The 17,169-nt window shown below is 32.8% G+C and overlaps 1 protein-coding gene across 1 annotated transcript; it reads left to right on the top strand.

Moving 5' to 3' along the window:
* The first annotated feature begins 3,235 nt into the window (after window positions 1–3,235).
* LOC104117605 (NAC domain-containing protein 2-like) lies at window positions 3,236–5,334 on the top strand. Its single transcript, XM_009628675.1, has 3 exons — window positions 3,236–3,419; window positions 3,905–4,197; window positions 4,681–5,334. The coding sequence occupies exons 1-3, from the start codon at window positions 3,236–3,238 to the stop codon at window positions 5,332–5,334; spliced, it is 1,131 nt and encodes a 376-aa protein (XP_009626970.1).
* The last annotated feature ends 11,835 nt before the right edge of the window (window positions 5,335–17,169 follow it).

Below are 17,169 nucleotides of genomic sequence, written 5' to 3'. Positions count from 1 at the left end.
TGTGTTTGTTGCATTGTCATTCTATTCATCTGATTTGCCAATTTTGCTATATCGGCTTTCATGGCTGAGAAGTCATCAAGCTCAATCATCCCGGCTGCCTTCTGTTTAATTTCTCTTCGTGAGTCCCCATCTCCTTGCCAATTATGGTCATTAGCAGTGAAGTTATTTAGAAAGAGTTATATTTAACTATACGGCCACGCCATGTAACTACCCTCACAAGTTGAATCAAGATTCATCTTTGATGCCTCATTTAGCCCATCAACAAAAGTGTGACCCAATACTCCATCAGTCTGACAATGATGCGGGCAGTCTCTGAGTAGCTTCTTGTATCTTTCCCAAGCTTGACGAAGTGTCTCGCCATCTAGTTGTTGGAACCCAAGAATTTGGCTTCTCAGCGACTTTGTCTTCTTAGTAGGGAAAACTTGATTAAGAATTTCCTTGCTAGATCATCCCAAGTGTGAATTGAGTTCGCGGGCTCCTTTTGCAACCATTCCTTAGCTTCTCCCAACAGTGAAAAGGGAAATAGTGTGAGCCTGACATAGTCCTTGGAAACGTTCAGATAATTGTAAGTGTCTGTAATTTCCAAGAAGTTCTGAATGTGCCTCTGCGGGTCTTCATGAGATAGACCCACATATTGCCCCATGGACTGAATCAGTTGTACCATGTACTGTTTGAGTTCAAAATGCCCCGTGATATCAGACTTCACAATAGCCTGAGTCATATTCGCAAGATTAGGCCTTGCGGCTTCTATCACTGCACGCTCTTCATTACCTGCCATCTCTATTGGCTGTGATTGAACTACAATGTCCAACTCTCCCTCTATTCTAGTTCTTGTTTCGACTTCCCTCCTCACTCTATGAAGTGTTCGTTCAATTTCAGTATCAAAAAGAAGGGGGTTATTTACACTTCTACTCCTCCGCATTCAAGAAAAGATCATGCGTTAACACAAACAAGGCAAACTAAAAATTATACACTTGAACAAATAACTAATAAAAGCTTAACAGTCAAGTAGCTAATTTCTAAGTCCCCGGCAACGGCGCTAAAAATTTGTTGCGACCAAAAACACTCACGCAAGTATACGTGGTCGTCAAGTAATAGAGTAGTGAATAAAGTATCGTTCCCACGAAGACTTATGAAAACTTTTGACTAATTCAAACTCAAATAGCTTATCGATTCAAGCGATTTCTTAAAAAATAGATAATTTCCTAATTTACTATCTAAAAACTATCAAGTAATGAAATACAAGCAATCAACCACAACACTTAAATAGTTTTGAATAACAATCAATAGGAGATAATATTCCAGGGTCACAGGTTATCTAACAATCATGTTGCCTTTTTATCTTAAAATAACTAATTGATTTATCTGGATTGTTGATTGACAGGGTTGATATTACTCATAAGAATCTGTCGAGTCCTTACTCGCCTATTCAAGCTAACTTAATACCTATATGTCTATGGAATTAAGATTAACAAGAACGCATTTAAAATTTTTGTATTGCAACCGAGCAAGGCAATTAGGTATATATCTATCCTAATTGCGAATCCATTCCCCGATGTCCGAGTTTAAGAACTTGCTCTATTTAATTTTATATGCAATCTAGAGTTCCCACTTTCGAGTTCAACTCTAGATTCGTAGATAGTATTTCATTGTTAGCTACTCAGCAAAATAATTAAAAATATAATTAAATAAACAACCAAATATGATAAAATCAACTTCGTCAAATTAAACTTCAAATATCAACATTCATGTATACACATGACCCTAGAACAATAGGTTTCTTAGCCACTCATGTTCATACAATCATCAAAAATAATGTTTTCAAACATAAAATCAATGAATACTAGGAAAGGGATGGAAGAATTAATCAAATCCTTGCTTCCGAGTGTTTGGCGCCTCCCTCTTCTCTCTAAATCACGTCCTCTCCTCAAAAATACGTTTAGGTTGGCTTTTATATGAGTTGGGGGCGTCTAAGGGTCGAAATAACCGAGTCCTAGTCGAAAAGGGACACTTTCCCGTCTTGAGCGTCCAGGGCAGCGTGGGGCGCTGGCCCTGGCGCTCAAACATTTTGGCTTCTGTAAATTGTGCCACAGCTAGCGCCCCACGCTAGTTGTGGCCCTCAAATCTCCCTTATTGCGATTTTGTTCCAATTTTGCTCCAATTCGCGCCCTTTTGTCCCAAATTGCATCCGAATGATTCATACACATAGAAATACCAAAATTTAGCACAAATAATCATATTAAACATTTCAAATCGTCGAGACATGAGTAAAATGTGAGGCGATATATATCAAAATATGCATACATTAAGGCGATTATCATGTTTATATTACAAGGTTACAAAATTGTAAACTTGATCCATTTCTTATTGATAATTTCAAATTTTGATATATGCTTACGATGTTATATCTTTTTTGTTTTACTAATATATGATTTCCCTTTCTTAAACCTGATATTTGGACATAGCGTATTAAAACATACAGACCCTAACTACTACGTTATTCTCTATTTTCGAACAAAAGATTGCCCAAATTAACTTTGTAATAAGTCATATAAGGTGTAATGGATGAAGTAGTTACTTAATTGACAAGAATCAGATAGAATAAAAGAGAGAAAGATTCAACAAAGTAACGAAAATATAGAGTTGTAGAAGTATAAGGTTTCCTCTCAGGAATAAAAAGTTCGTTTATTTAATTTTTACTTTATATATTAATCAAACGTGACCCAATATTAGAGTAGTCACAGTCTATTTGTTTTAACAATATCTTAATTTAAATATAATGCGTAGGGTTCTAATCTCACATATAGTGTTTTACTGTAGTTATTTTCCTTTTCTCTTTCCACGCTTATGAGCCCAATCTTCTCCAAAAATATTGGAAGAAAGCATAAGTAATCCTAATTAACCTAAAATCAGATGTTCTGTTCAGATAAATTTTCCGTTCTTTCCAGATAAAGCATCAAACGTCCATACCTAATTAACGAATACAAGACACGTGTCCTTTAAATGTATATTTGTCACTTTATTATCACGGTTAAGTGATATGTATTTTTTGACTTCTAAAGTTAAATTGCGTATTCACTTTTTACTAATCCAAATCATATATTAAGTTAGATTACGAAAAAACATAGCAGTATTAATACACAGTACTTCCCCCTAGCTCCCCATTATATCACAAACCCTAAAACATCTCACTGCAAACAGTATTCTAGGGTTTCTAAAAATTTCTTGCGTGGCTATGGCTATGGCTACAACAGATAATGGATATGAATGGAAGAAAAAATTACCACAAGGCGTCAAATTCAAGCCGACGGATGAAGAACTGAATTTATATCTGAGAATTAAGTGTAGCAATGGTGAAATTCTACCTGGGATTATCAATGAGCTTGATATTTATAAGTATGACCCTAAAGAGCTATCTGGTATACTTTCCTAACCCTAGCTATTACAATTTCAGAACTTTTAAGTTATTGTGAAGCTTTTCTTGAAGAACTATTGTTGATCAAGAATGATAATCTTGTGTAATGAATTGGGTTTCTTAGTTTTTTCTTGTTGTTCAAATAAATTTATTTATCGTTGTACTATCCGAAATTGTTCAATTTTGTTCTATGTTATAGTTTAGTCCGTTCAGACCATCGTTGTTAGCAAATTGTCTCGTATATACTGGCCCTTTCTATTAATGAAACTTCGACCTAAAATTGGTAGAGTATTCCACGTGCCCAAATTCTTCGAGAAAAAAACTCTGAGTACCGTAGGTTGGTGTTAGGAGTCTAGGGTTTAAAACGAAACGTTTTTTAATTTCGAGTTGTTTATGATAATATTTAACCATGTTTTCCTAAGAACTATTGTACAAGAATGATCTTGGTATACTAATCTGAGTTTTTTTTTTTTTTTTTTTTGGTGTTAGGGTTTGCTATTAAACATACCGAAGGACGTATGTACTTCTTTACTCCATTAACAAATAAGTATGATGTTGGAAAGAAAATCCAGAGAAAGATATATTCTGATAAAGGGTTTTGGAAAGCCTCACAAGCACGTAGTGAGCGTACGAACAAGAATGGAGCTTTCACTGGAACAAAAACTAACCTTGTTTACTATGAATATAAAGGTCACAAGAAATCCAAAGGCACAAAAACTTCTTGGCTTATGCAGGAGTTTAGATTACCAGAAAATCATCATCCTCGTCCAGTATTCAAAGGGGTAACTTTCTTACTATTGCTTTCAATTCTTTTCAATTTTCTTTTAATATGAAGTTGGAATTTTCAGAATTTTGGATCTTACATAAGCTGATATTACTATATGATTTGATCAAAGAGTTGAAAAGAGTTGTAGCATGTAAACGGCTATATTTTCAAGATTATAGATCTCGTATTATAAGAAGACTTACTTGTAGATATACTTTATGTGACATGATAGACTGATAGTGTAAAAAAGTTTTACACCGGAATAGGTGTATGAGTTTGGTAAAGAAAATATATAGATATATTACATAGGGGTAGCAGATATAAAGGGCATAGAGAATAGTGGAAATCGGATCATATTTTTTGTGTGAAAGACACTCACTAATAGCATTAGACTATAAACGATATACTCCTATTCTATTATTCATAAATAACAAAATCCTTTGTTCCTTTTTTGCCTGATATTTTCCTCCTCTTCTTCTTCTGATCTTTCTTTTTGTAGACAAAGAATGAGCTGATAATTTGTGTGATCTACTATATTGGCAAAATGAAGAATGATGACCAAGTAGCTATGTTGACACAATGTGATCATCCTATTCCTCCACAAACTTCAAACCCTAACCTTCCTTTCAACCAAAATTTTGATCAATCACCATATACTTTTCCCATCCCCCATAATCCTTACATTTCTCATAATGATAATATTTCCAACTGTGTCCCTCTCCAACAATACCAACCTCACGTTAATACCGATGCAATTGCAGTCGTCGGCGAAGGGTGGCCAGTTGAACATGCTTCACCAGATTTACCTCCATTGCCCTATTATGATGCTATGGAAAATCTTGGCACTTTTTCCTCCATTTCTCAAAACTCTGATTTAGATGGATTTGATCCATCCATATATCTCAATTTTGATAATATTAATGCTTATATGGGGGATGAAATAGGTAGTGATATTCCAAATGGTATTGCTGATTTTCGTCCTTGGCCTTCCTCAAGCTACTCAACAATGTTATTCACTGGAAGTTGTTCGTATAGTTCAGGTGCTGACCAAAATAAATTGGAAACAAATGTCACCCCAATTTCTCAAGGTAATCAGAATCCATCAAGTGGTAGCCAAGATCAGCAGCGAAAGATGAAGAAGATCAAAATATAGAGTCTTAAATTAGATGTCGTAGGTCAGAATGGAGTACTTTCAATTTACATGTGTAATTTGTTATTTTCTCTAATTTTATTCACTCTTTTTTGCGTATTAAATGTGACACTCTGATGAGTTGTCAATCGTAGGCAGTATTAGTTGATTCTACCTTGATTGCGATTAAGGCATAGTTAATAATATTTTCTTTTGTTCTTACGGCGTTTGTCAATTCTATGTTAGTTGAAATTGAAGCGTAGTTGTTATTATTATTATTATTATTGTTTTTGACTTTGTTCTTCCAATTTTGGAAAAAATTCCATCTGTTTAATTTATAGATCTATCTGTCTAAATAAAGCAGACAAAGTCTTTGGCATCTATTTATAATCTATTATATAAGTATATATTGATTCTACAGAAAAGATATGAATTCAGTCTGCAAAGATGTCAAGTCCATTCAGTATATAGTACTAGTAATTTATTGAATTTTGTGATAGTATTAGAAATGAATTGTTCACAGTTCTACTGTGGATTGTAAATTCAACAATAAATGTTGGCCCGGCCAGACTGACAAATATTTATTACCGGCAAATCTAATAGCCTGCCAAGCATCTAAAATCGGTTATTTTGACAAGTGTTTTTATTAAAAGTGTTTCAAAAAAAGTACACAAGTAATTTATTTTGGCTATTTAATTTGAAAAGTATTTTTGAGTACCAATTAGTATTTGATCAAACTTTTAAAAAGTGCCGTTAAATGTATTTTTTTTAAAAGTACTTTCCAAAAAAATACTTTTAAAAAGAAGCTATTTTTTTCTCAAATACTACTTTTGTTTCTCCTCAAAAACACTTTCTTTCCTTTCAACAGTTTGGTTAAACACAAAAACACTTTTGACAACAACGAAAAAGCACTTTTGCCTCAAAAGAAACTTAGGCCACATAAGCTATAAGTCTAATTTCTCAAAGTCATTGACTTTTGTAGAAGTTAATGCGTATAATACTCCCTCCATTTCAGAAAGATTGTTTTAATTTGACTAGCGCAAACTTTAGTAATGAAAATAAGACTTTTGAGATATATGGTCTTAAATAAGCCATATTATTTTTGTGGCTGTAAAATTTTTGAAACTTGTGATCTGAAATCTGTCATATCACTTGTGTGGTTATAAATGCTTCTTATTAAAGAAATATTGAAAAGTGTCAATCTTTTTGAAACAGATTAATAAGCAAATAGGGTCAATCTTTTTGAAATGGAATGAGTAATTAATTTTATATCTATGGCAATTACACTTTCAGCTTTCACAATATTAGAAAATGGGCCTTCAAATTTCTTTTAGCAATTGTGTTGCTATGACACTGAAAATAATTAACAGGAAGACTGAACTTGGGGTTATTAAAAATATTAATAAAAAAGGCTAATTAAAAGTGGAGAGAGAATGATAAAATATTTATTCGTATTGGTTTTTGAGATCGAATGAAAATTCAAATCACTTAACATATATGAAATATACGCAACTTGCGTTCATTAATTTAATGTAAAGTAAGCTTTTATCGTCAAAGAGCAAAGGATCCCTTTATATATTTCTATATCACTGCAAATATATATATATATATATATATATATATATATATATATATATATATATATATATTATTATTTTATTATTTTTTATTTTTTTAACATAACTTTTGTCCAATCTCTTGGTACCATTCAATATATATATATATATATATATATATATATATATATATATATATATATATATATATATATTATTTTATTATTATTATTATTTTTTATTTTTTTAACATAACTTTTGTCCAATCTCTTGGTACCATTCAATATCAATGATACAAATTAGCAGAATGTGAGGGAAGGTACAATTTTAACTAGTGATATTTCCAATTTGAGGCACACATAAACCAACCTGGCAATTATTATTCTCACTAGGTCAACAACCATGAAGGAAGTTTCCAAAAGCATTGTAAGGAAATTTCCTAAACAAAAGGAAAAAGATGTAGAAAATTAGCAACAAATCACTCCCAAATTCACGTCCACGGGAAAACCGAAATGCAAAACATATTTTAAAAAAGTTTAAGTTATATGTACTAATTTATGTAAAAAAATCTTATGATTATAAATCCGATGACAAACATTATTTGGTATAATATCATAAAATAATAAGTGGACTAAATGCACCATCAGATTTTCGGGTCCAGCCGAAGGAAAAACATTATTAGGTAGTTTATTTATATTGTTGAACTCTTTGCTAAACAGAATTATTTAGTATTTGTGTTGGTGGAAGAATTATTTGATATTTGTGTTGGTGAAAGGTGTACCTATTCTGTGAAACTTATTGAAATGTGCGTAAATTAGTCCGAACATCACTATTATCAAAAGAAGATATTTATATTATCACTATATTGTATAACTTAAATGTATAAGCAAATATTGAAAAAACACAGAATTTAAGCATGACTGATGATAGAAGCAACGAGGTCACCCCTTTTTTAACTTTTGACCCATAAGTCCCCAGCGCCTTAGTACTATTTCCCTGACCTGTCCCCTTCCATACAGATGTACAAACACAGTGCACTATTTGTGTTTATGTTTGTAAATGTACATTTATGAAAATAGCCTATGCTAGTGCTACTTTGTTATCCTACTCTAACAAGTCTAAAACTAGTAATTTTCATAGCTACTAGCTAGCTTATGTTTGGTCATTATCTGCATGTTCATCTATGGCACATCCAAGATCCACAAATTAAGGAGTATAGTCACTCAAATTACGTATTTATGTTAGGAAAATCTATATTATTACGCGGTGCCTTCCAGAGATTTCTTGAAAGGGCGACGTAAGGCTAAGCAGTCGATATTCGTGCAGTTACTATACGCAAACTGAGGTTCCTTCCGTACGTTAGACGAGATTGTCAGTCGAAAACCAAGTCAAGAACAATTAAGAGAATTGAAAGAAAGTTTGATTGTATTAATGAAAACAATGAAAACTATGACAACGCGATGCCGAGGGGTTATGTTAAGAAATCTATTTTATATATATATATATTAAATTCAAAATTCAATTATTAAGACTTGAAATTGTCATTTTAGAAATCAAAACTCATGAACTCAAAATCCTACAAATTATAGAATAAGTTTTCCTTTTTTATTTGTAATTTTTTCAGAATGAGAAAATCATTGAAGAAGGACAAAAGGAAATGTAATGCTGCTGCATAATCAACATTTACAATGTATTTTTCACTAGATAAAATCAAAATCAAGATGATATAGATAAATATTAATGGTACCATGAAAGATTGAGCCGTCCCCGCCAATATCACCACCACCACCACCACAAACCACCGCCTTTCGCCGCCAAACACCACAATCAAAAATCAAATACAAAGCAAAGCAGAAAAATAAGTACAAAGAACAAAATGTGAACTCTAGAATCCACAAAGGAGATGGAAAAGCAAGCCTTTTGCATTTGCATTAGCTTTCCAAACATCTGCTTGATTGCTGCAAAATCAGAATCCACTTGAACCTTCCTCATATAGAACATTGTGTTGGTTCCACCAGTTACTTGACTTCTACCACCATAAAAATACATAAATAGAGCAGGGGCGGAGCTAGCATGAGAAGTACGGGATCAGAGCCTAATAATATTGCTCCAAACTCTGTATATTTGTTGAGATATCTATGCATACATACATATAATACACTCAAAACTCAGAAAACTTCATATTCAGAACTCATAAACTTTAAATTCAAGTTCCGGCTATATCTAAGAAAAGATTAAGAATATATTCTTGAAACCCATCTTCAAGAATTTAGTGGGTTTTTTATTTTGTGGTGCATTTTTGTTTCTAATGAAAGATGAAGTGGAACCGAGAAAGGTTAAAAAAAGAAAAAAGGCATCAAAACGAAAAACGTCTTTCAGCTGCTTTGTGGTACTATTACGCTCTTGGAATAGGAGGAAAGTAAGCAGCTTAAGGTGACAGTTTATGACAAATGGAGAACTTTCCCTTCTGTATATGTATATCTTGCATGTTTCAATATATTTCTAACTTATTTGATCGTGCACAAAATTTAAGAAAAAAAAATTAAATTTGTAAAGTATATATATTTTGTGTGACTATAAATCATCGAAAGATAAATTATTTTTAAATGTAAAAAAGAAATTATTTTTTTTACCATGGACCAAAAACAAATAAATTAAAAAAAGAAAGACAAAACTAAGCGTTTGATACCAAATTTTGAAGTAACTTTAAATTCTAAAATCCCTTACCCACAACTTCCCAAACAACTAAACAAAACATGGATTGCCTCTAAAATCCAACTTCTCAACCTCCCAGACTGTAGTTCCCTATGCAAAGCCATACAACGGAGTAAAAGCTGAGGAGCCCCTTTTCACCTCCACGGTTCACTGTTGCCCCAAAAGTCCAGTTTCCCATTTTAGCTATACTTGCGCAAGCTATGTTTGTATTATTTTATTTCCTTTCTTTAGTCTTTATTAGTTGTATATCGTTGAAATCTAGCTCGCCTACGATATAGTAGGTCAAGTTCGGAACATGGCAATAGAGAATTGAAGATCGACCCCAAGTCCCACCGGGCTAGATCCCGAGTTGGAGCGCTTGCCTTCGAGAGTATCAAGGTCGTGATCCCGGAATCGATCTCAGCCCCGAACGAGTTCGAAAAAACATTGTTAGTATAACATAAGACCGAAATATCCGTGACCGGTCGGATATTACGGTGAAAATCTCGGCACATATCAATGAGGAACTCGCAATCGACAAATCAAAATAATTTTTACCTTTTATAGAATTATACTTAAAGTATAACTCATCTACTATATAAAGGTGTCTGATAATTCATTTAGCATATTATAACACGCATTCCAAAGCTATCCATTATTATTATTCTCTTTATGCTCTTATTCTTCCGTGTCTTGATACCGATGGAAGTGCATTTGGCTCGAGGTGGCTAACCTTCCAAGGCTGAAATTGTCTAATTCTTGTAATTTGTATTTACTTTATCATTATTTATTTCAATTGCAATTTAATTTATCATTTGTGTCAAGTTAATCCATGTATCTCTAAAATCACTTACAAATTCAATTGTTATCTGATTTTGAGAATAAACATTACTAATATTAATAATTAAATGACCTTTGTATCCTCTCTAGATCATTCTTGGAGCCACCTACAAGCAAGGAATATTAATTGAAATCTCCACGTGGGAAAAAATGTATATATTATATACAAGGACGTACACAAAAAAAATTTGTAAGCAATGTCATCATTAAAAAATAAAAAGTTGAGAAGAATAACACCGGCAAATTTAGCCACTCAGAAGTCATAAATTATGGATAGAGTTCGTGTCACGGCCCAAAATTTTCATCTTCGGGACCGTGACGGCGCGTAACATTTCACTTGCTAGGCAAGCCAACGTTAGAATAATATAATTTATTTTAAAATAATTTTTAAATTTATTAATAACAAAGAAATAATTTGCGGAAGTAAAGTCTCAAATGTAGTGAATAATCCATAAAAATAACGAAATCTAAATACCATCCCAGAATTGTTGTCACAAGTGCACGAGCTTCTAGAATAATACAAATAAAGGTGTGAATAAAATAAAGTTGTCTGGAAACAAACACACAGCTAAAGTAAAGTAGACGGGGACTTCAGAACTACGGACGCCATGAAGTTACACCTCAAGTCTCCTCTGAGTAGCTGAAATCCGAGCAAGTCTATGGTACGCCGCAGGGACCAACTCCGAAATCTGTACAAGAAGTGCATAATGTAGTATCAGTATAACTGACCCTATGTATTGGTAAATGCTGAGCCTAATCTCAACGAAGTAGTGACGAGGCTAAGGCGGGTCACTTACATTAACCTGTACGCAATATTAGTACCAACAACAAATAATAGAAATAAATCGGTTAACTCATTTATAATAATTGAAGCCATCTCAGCAGTCATAACCCATTATTATTTCAATAATTTTCTGTTACAACGTACAAACCGCTCCCACAATATATTCATTTTCAATCCTCTCATATATTTATTTTTATCAAGTATATATAGACTTCTAAATAAGCCTGTTGCAGAGTGCAACCCGATCCCCTAATATTTATTTCAATCAATTCTGTTGCGGTGTGTAACCCGCTCCTCCAATATATCCATTTACCAATTCCTATAGAAGAAATTGCCCCAATAAATATAACAATTAATATAAAATCTTTAAGACAACAAGCATACAATAATTATGATTTAATTATGAAACAAACAATGACAAATAACAATTTATTATGAAAATCAGGGAGAAAATAGGCAGTTTAATATTTAATATGTTAAATGTCAAGTAACAGTTAAGACACATAAATCAAATAACATGTAACAATTATTGCAGGAATTTAAGAATTAATATTTGACAAAGAATAGGAGAGAAACAATTATCATAACAATTAATTCATATCTTAGAACAATTTATGATTTTCAAATAATTATGCAAACAATTAATTTGACGACGTATAGACATTCTTCACCTCGCCTATACGTCGTTCTCATTCATTTCACATAACAAAAAAATTAAGGGTTTTATTCCCTCAAGTTAAGGTTAACCACGACACTTACCTCGCTCTGCAAATTCCAATAAATTATTCGACCACAGCTTTTACTTTTGAATTTATCTCCAAAAGCGTCAAATCTATTCACAAATAATTCGATATACTCAATACGAATCATAGGAATTAATTCCATATGAATTAACTATTTTTTCGGAAAAAAATCTGAAATTCATTTAAATATTTGACAGTGGGACCCACGTCTCAAATCCCGGAAAAACTTACGAAATCCGAACAATCGTTCCGCTACGAGTTTAACCATATAAAAATCATCCAATTCCGATGTCAAATGGACCTTCAAATCTTAAATTTTTATTTTTGGAAGATTTTATAAAAATCTGATTTTTCTTCCATAAATTCACGGATTCATGATGTAAATGAGTATGGAATCATGAAATATAATCAATATAGGATAAGGAACACTTATCCCAATGTTTTCCCATAAAAATCGCCCAAGAATCGCCTTACCCGTGCTAAAAAATTGGAAATGGTTGAAAATGGGTCGAAATCCCATTTCTAGAACTTAGGTTCTATTTTTCAGATTTTTACTCACCGCGATCGCGGAAATTTGTTCGCGATTGCGTAGAACAACTTTTACCCAGGTTCATTTTACTCTTCACGGTCGCGGGAATGGCTTCGCGATCGCGAAGCACATTTTGGCTGCCCAGATTTTTAACTCTACGCGATCGCATAAATCGTCATGCGATCGTGGAGTAACTTTTCTTAGCCTTACGCGATCGCGTACTTACTTGTGGAATCGCGTAGCACAATTGGCTTGCCTAGCTTCTCGCTTCATTCCTTCTACGCGACCGCAGCTTATCCTTCGCGTTCGCAGTGCACTGGGAGTTTACCTTCCGCTATCGCATTCCTATCTTCACGAACGCGAAGGGTAAAACTCACAACTTACAGTTTCCTCTTCGCGATCGCAGGAATGGCTTTGCGATCGCGAAGCACAATGCACCAGATAACAACAGAAGCTAAAAACCAGATTTTTCTAAGTTCAAAATCATCCCGTATCCTATCCGAAACTCACCCGAGCCTTCGGGGCTCCAAACCAAACATGCACACAAGTCCTAAAACATCATACTGACTTGCTCGAGCGATCAAATCGCCAAAATAATACCTAGAACTATGAATTGAACTCCAAATCAAATGAAATTTTCAAGAACACTTTAAAACTTATATTTTTACAACCGGACGTCTGAATCACGTCAAATCAACTCCGTTTCTCACCAAATTCGGCAGAAACATCAGTAAATCCAACATCAGTAACTTCTTAAAAATTATTAAGCTTTCAAACTTTTAATTTTTCATCAAAATTTCATATCTCGGGCTAGGGGCCTCGAAATTCGATTCCGGGCATACTCTCAAGTCCCAAATCACGATACGGACCTATCAGAATTGTCAAAATACTGATCCGAGTCCGTTTGCTCAAAATATTGACCAAAGTCAACTCAGTTGAGTTTTAAAACTCTATTTCATATTTTAATCTATTTTTCACATAAAAACTTTTCAGAAAATTTTACGGACTGCGCAAGCAAGTTGAGGAGTGATAAATAGTGCTTTTCGAGGTATTAGAACACAAAATTACTTATTAAATTTAAAGATGACATTTTGAATTATCACAGGTCAATCTTTATAGAATCTAATTTTTAAATTAAAGATGCTTCTAAAATGTGCAAAAACCCTACCCTTCTGGGTGAAAATGAACGCGCTGGCCATCAAACCAAGTATACCAGTTTGTCCAATGGTATCATTTTATTAATATATCCTTTTTCTTTTTTGAGTCCACTGTTTATATATATATTTAGTAAGATTTTTTGTCGAAACGGTGTCACTTGGATTAGCTTGCCCCCCCCTATATATTTTGAATAATTATTTTTTATATTTGACACCTCTTAGCAAAATTTTGGTTCCGCCAGCACATTCAAGAAGCTGGCAGAAATTCAGATTCAATATTTTCCGGAATGAGTTTAACTTGACTTTTTTTTCCCTCTAGTTTAACACACTGATTAATAATATAAACATTTTTTATAACTATCATAGAAATAAGTTATCTCTTTTAAAATAGGCCTTTAAAAAATTAGTATTAACGTAAAGGCTAACTCAAACTGTGAAATTTCGGCTTTGGGAGTGTACATTATGGAGTACGTGTATTTTAAGAGAGAGGGCCTGACTCACTGACCAAACAGGCATCAATTTCAAGGACTGTTTACTTATATTTACTCTCTTTTTTTGTAGTGTCTCGAGACTATCACCATATAAAGTAAAAAAACCATCCAACCAAATTAATACACTGTTTTTCTAGCCTAACATTCGTTTCATTTGTTGTGGCTTTCTTGGAGGAGGTGTTATAGCAAGCTAAGAGTAACTTATTAGCTGCTTTTCCCAATAACCTGATTTTGTTGACTCTTTAGTCGGAATTTTATAACCCACTTAACTCTTAGGGGTTGTTTGGTAGGTTGTATAAGAATATTACTAAATAGAGTGTATTTGTAAATGTTAAAATTATTTTTACAGATTATTTAGTTTGGTGTATTAAAGGTTTTGAAAAATGTAGTTATGTCTTTATACATGCTTAACCATGCATTAAAAATTATGATATTGTTAATGTCATGATTTGTTATATATAAGAATAATATCGAATATAATGTATAACCAAATAAGGGATTAATAATACTAAAGTTTATATATATATATATATATACCCTATCAAACGACCCCTTAAAATTAAGTAAAATGGTGACCCCACAAAGTTATTTTTTCTCTTTTTCTTTGGTTTGGGTAAAAATAATTAGAGATAGAGGAATTTTCAGAAACTACTATTGTTTAGTGGCTATTAACTTCTTATAGCTATCATATACATAATTACGTCTTATAGCTACTATTAAGTTATTACGGTAGTGTATTTGTTGTATTCGCGTTGTTGTATTTATGAATACAACAGCAAAAAAGGCCTAAAAATCAGGATAGTCCAGCTGTACGCGCATGTATTCACATGTATTCGCGTCATGTATTCATGAATACAACAGCAAAAATCGCCTAAAATCAGGGCAGTCCAACTGTACGCGCATGTATTCACATGTATTCGCGCTACTGTATTCATGAATACAACAGCAAAAAGGGTCTAAAATTTTGGTAGTCCAGCTGTATGCGCATGTATTCGCGCCATGTTTTCATGAATACAGTAACGACAATCACCTTAAAAATAGGTATGTCCAGCTATCTAATAACAAAAATAATATCAATTAGCGTGATACACTCCTAATATAACTCAACAAAATTAATTTTAACCTACCTCATTATCAACACAATTAATTAGAATAATTTTTCAGTTGTATATAACATTTGTATTTAGTGTGTTTTAATTTTTTTTTTACTTTGCATTCAGTATATTTCATTGGTTGTATTCACTGTATTTCTATTTGTATTTAGTGTATTTTATAGTATTTTAAAATTAAATGTATTCATTGTTTATATTTTGTTCTATTTTAATATTTGTATTCAGTATATTTCAGTATTTATATCCTGTATTCATGCATTGATATAGATGTATTCAACTGTATTGAAAAAATACAAACCTTCAAAATATATAAATACAAGCAAAAAAATATATTTATGCAAAAATATAATGTATTTGAGTGAATTTGTACAGAATACGATGTATTTGTTTCATTGTATGTGACTAAATAGCAAAGAAGAGAAGAAAGTTCGCCAGAGATGGCGCTTTCCGGCCAAGCAAATATTGTACACATTGTATTAAATAGAGACGAATAAAAATCTCGGCCCTCGAATCTTCTCCGACGTAAAAAATATTGCAGTATCCGTTTAGAGAAATTTATTGCAACATCCGGCGTAGAAGAAAGCCGCAGTGGTCCTCTTGTTTCAAAGTTGTTGAATCAGCCATTGAAGAGGAAATTTGAAGTTTTCTGCTGAAAATCTAACAATGGTGAAGATTTAAAAAAGAGTGAAGAGAAAAAGAAGAAACTTGAACCGAACAAAAACCAAAAAAGTTTAACACTTACCATGAATTTTTGAAGCAAAAACGTTGAAAGAGAGAGAGAAAATTATGTTGTGAGAGAATCGTGCTTCAAAAATCACGAATACAATTTTGGTGTGAGAGAGAAAGAAGAAATATTTTGTTGTGATTCTGGGAAAGAATAACCGAAAGAATGAGAGAGAAAAATGGTACATAAGGTACTTAGTGTCTTAATGGTAGTATATACCATAAATATTTATTTTGCTATAAAAAATAAAAGATAAATATAAAAAATAATATTTTAAAAGAATTTTGATTTATAATAAATAGGGTGTATAGTATAAGAGGTAAAATTGCCTTAGAGAATATGAAAGCATGATATTGTGTGGGGAGAGTAAAAACTCAAGAAGTCCACGATTTTGCTAGTCATTTGCCAGAAGTTTTAATTTTTTGAGTAACTTGCAGCTACCTTAATTATTTTACTTCATATCTGCATTAGCACGTAGGAATATTATAGAACTTTGCATAAGAGTGTTCTAGTGAAGTGGCGAAACTAGAAAATATTTCAAGGGTGTTCAAAGTTAACAAGAAAAATAAAAATTGTGGAGAATCAGCTCAAACCCGTGCCCATGAGGCCCTCTTGACCACCCTTTGCCACTGAGCTATGTCTCTTCATTGTTGCAAGAGTGTTCAATATGTATTACATGCATGTAAATTTAAAATTTTACTTATCTACACAATGTTAATTTTTCAATATTTTTCGACGAAGGGATCAGTAACCACCCTTGCTACACTGTAGCTTCGCCTTCGGTTCGTAAACATTTCGTTGGACTCAGCGATATATAGGACAAGAAAAGTAATAAAGGAAGAGATTTTCTTAGGATAATCATCATATAGAAATATTGCCTTTTTTTCTATTCTAGTGTAGAATTATCTTTATATAGTAAAAGTTAATTGGCTTGTAGTTTGAGATAACAATTGTGTAGTCAATTATTAGAACAATGAACATACTAAAACTAGCCGAAGTAAAGCCCGCCCTGTGTAAGGGCCCAACATTAATTACAATTAAAATTATGATGAAAGAAGGTAAAAATACCATGGGCTAGCTAGTTTTCGGACTCATAATTAAAAAATAGCCAACATTTGCAAAGTTATTGAAATTGTCACGACCCGAAATTCCACCTTCGGACCGTGATGGCGCCTAACATTTCACTTGCTAGGCAAGCCAACGTTAGAATAATATTATCCATTTTAAAT

Source organism: Nicotiana tomentosiformis, chromosome 6 (genome assembly GCF_000390325.3).
Source record: "Nicotiana tomentosiformis chromosome 6, ASM39032v3, whole genome shotgun sequence".
In the NCBI taxonomy this organism is placed as follows: Eukaryota; Viridiplantae; Streptophyta; class Magnoliopsida; order Solanales; family Solanaceae; genus Nicotiana; species Nicotiana tomentosiformis.
The sequence above is the reverse complement of the archived record's forward strand: the minus strand, read 5'-3'. Positions and strand labels throughout refer to the sequence as shown.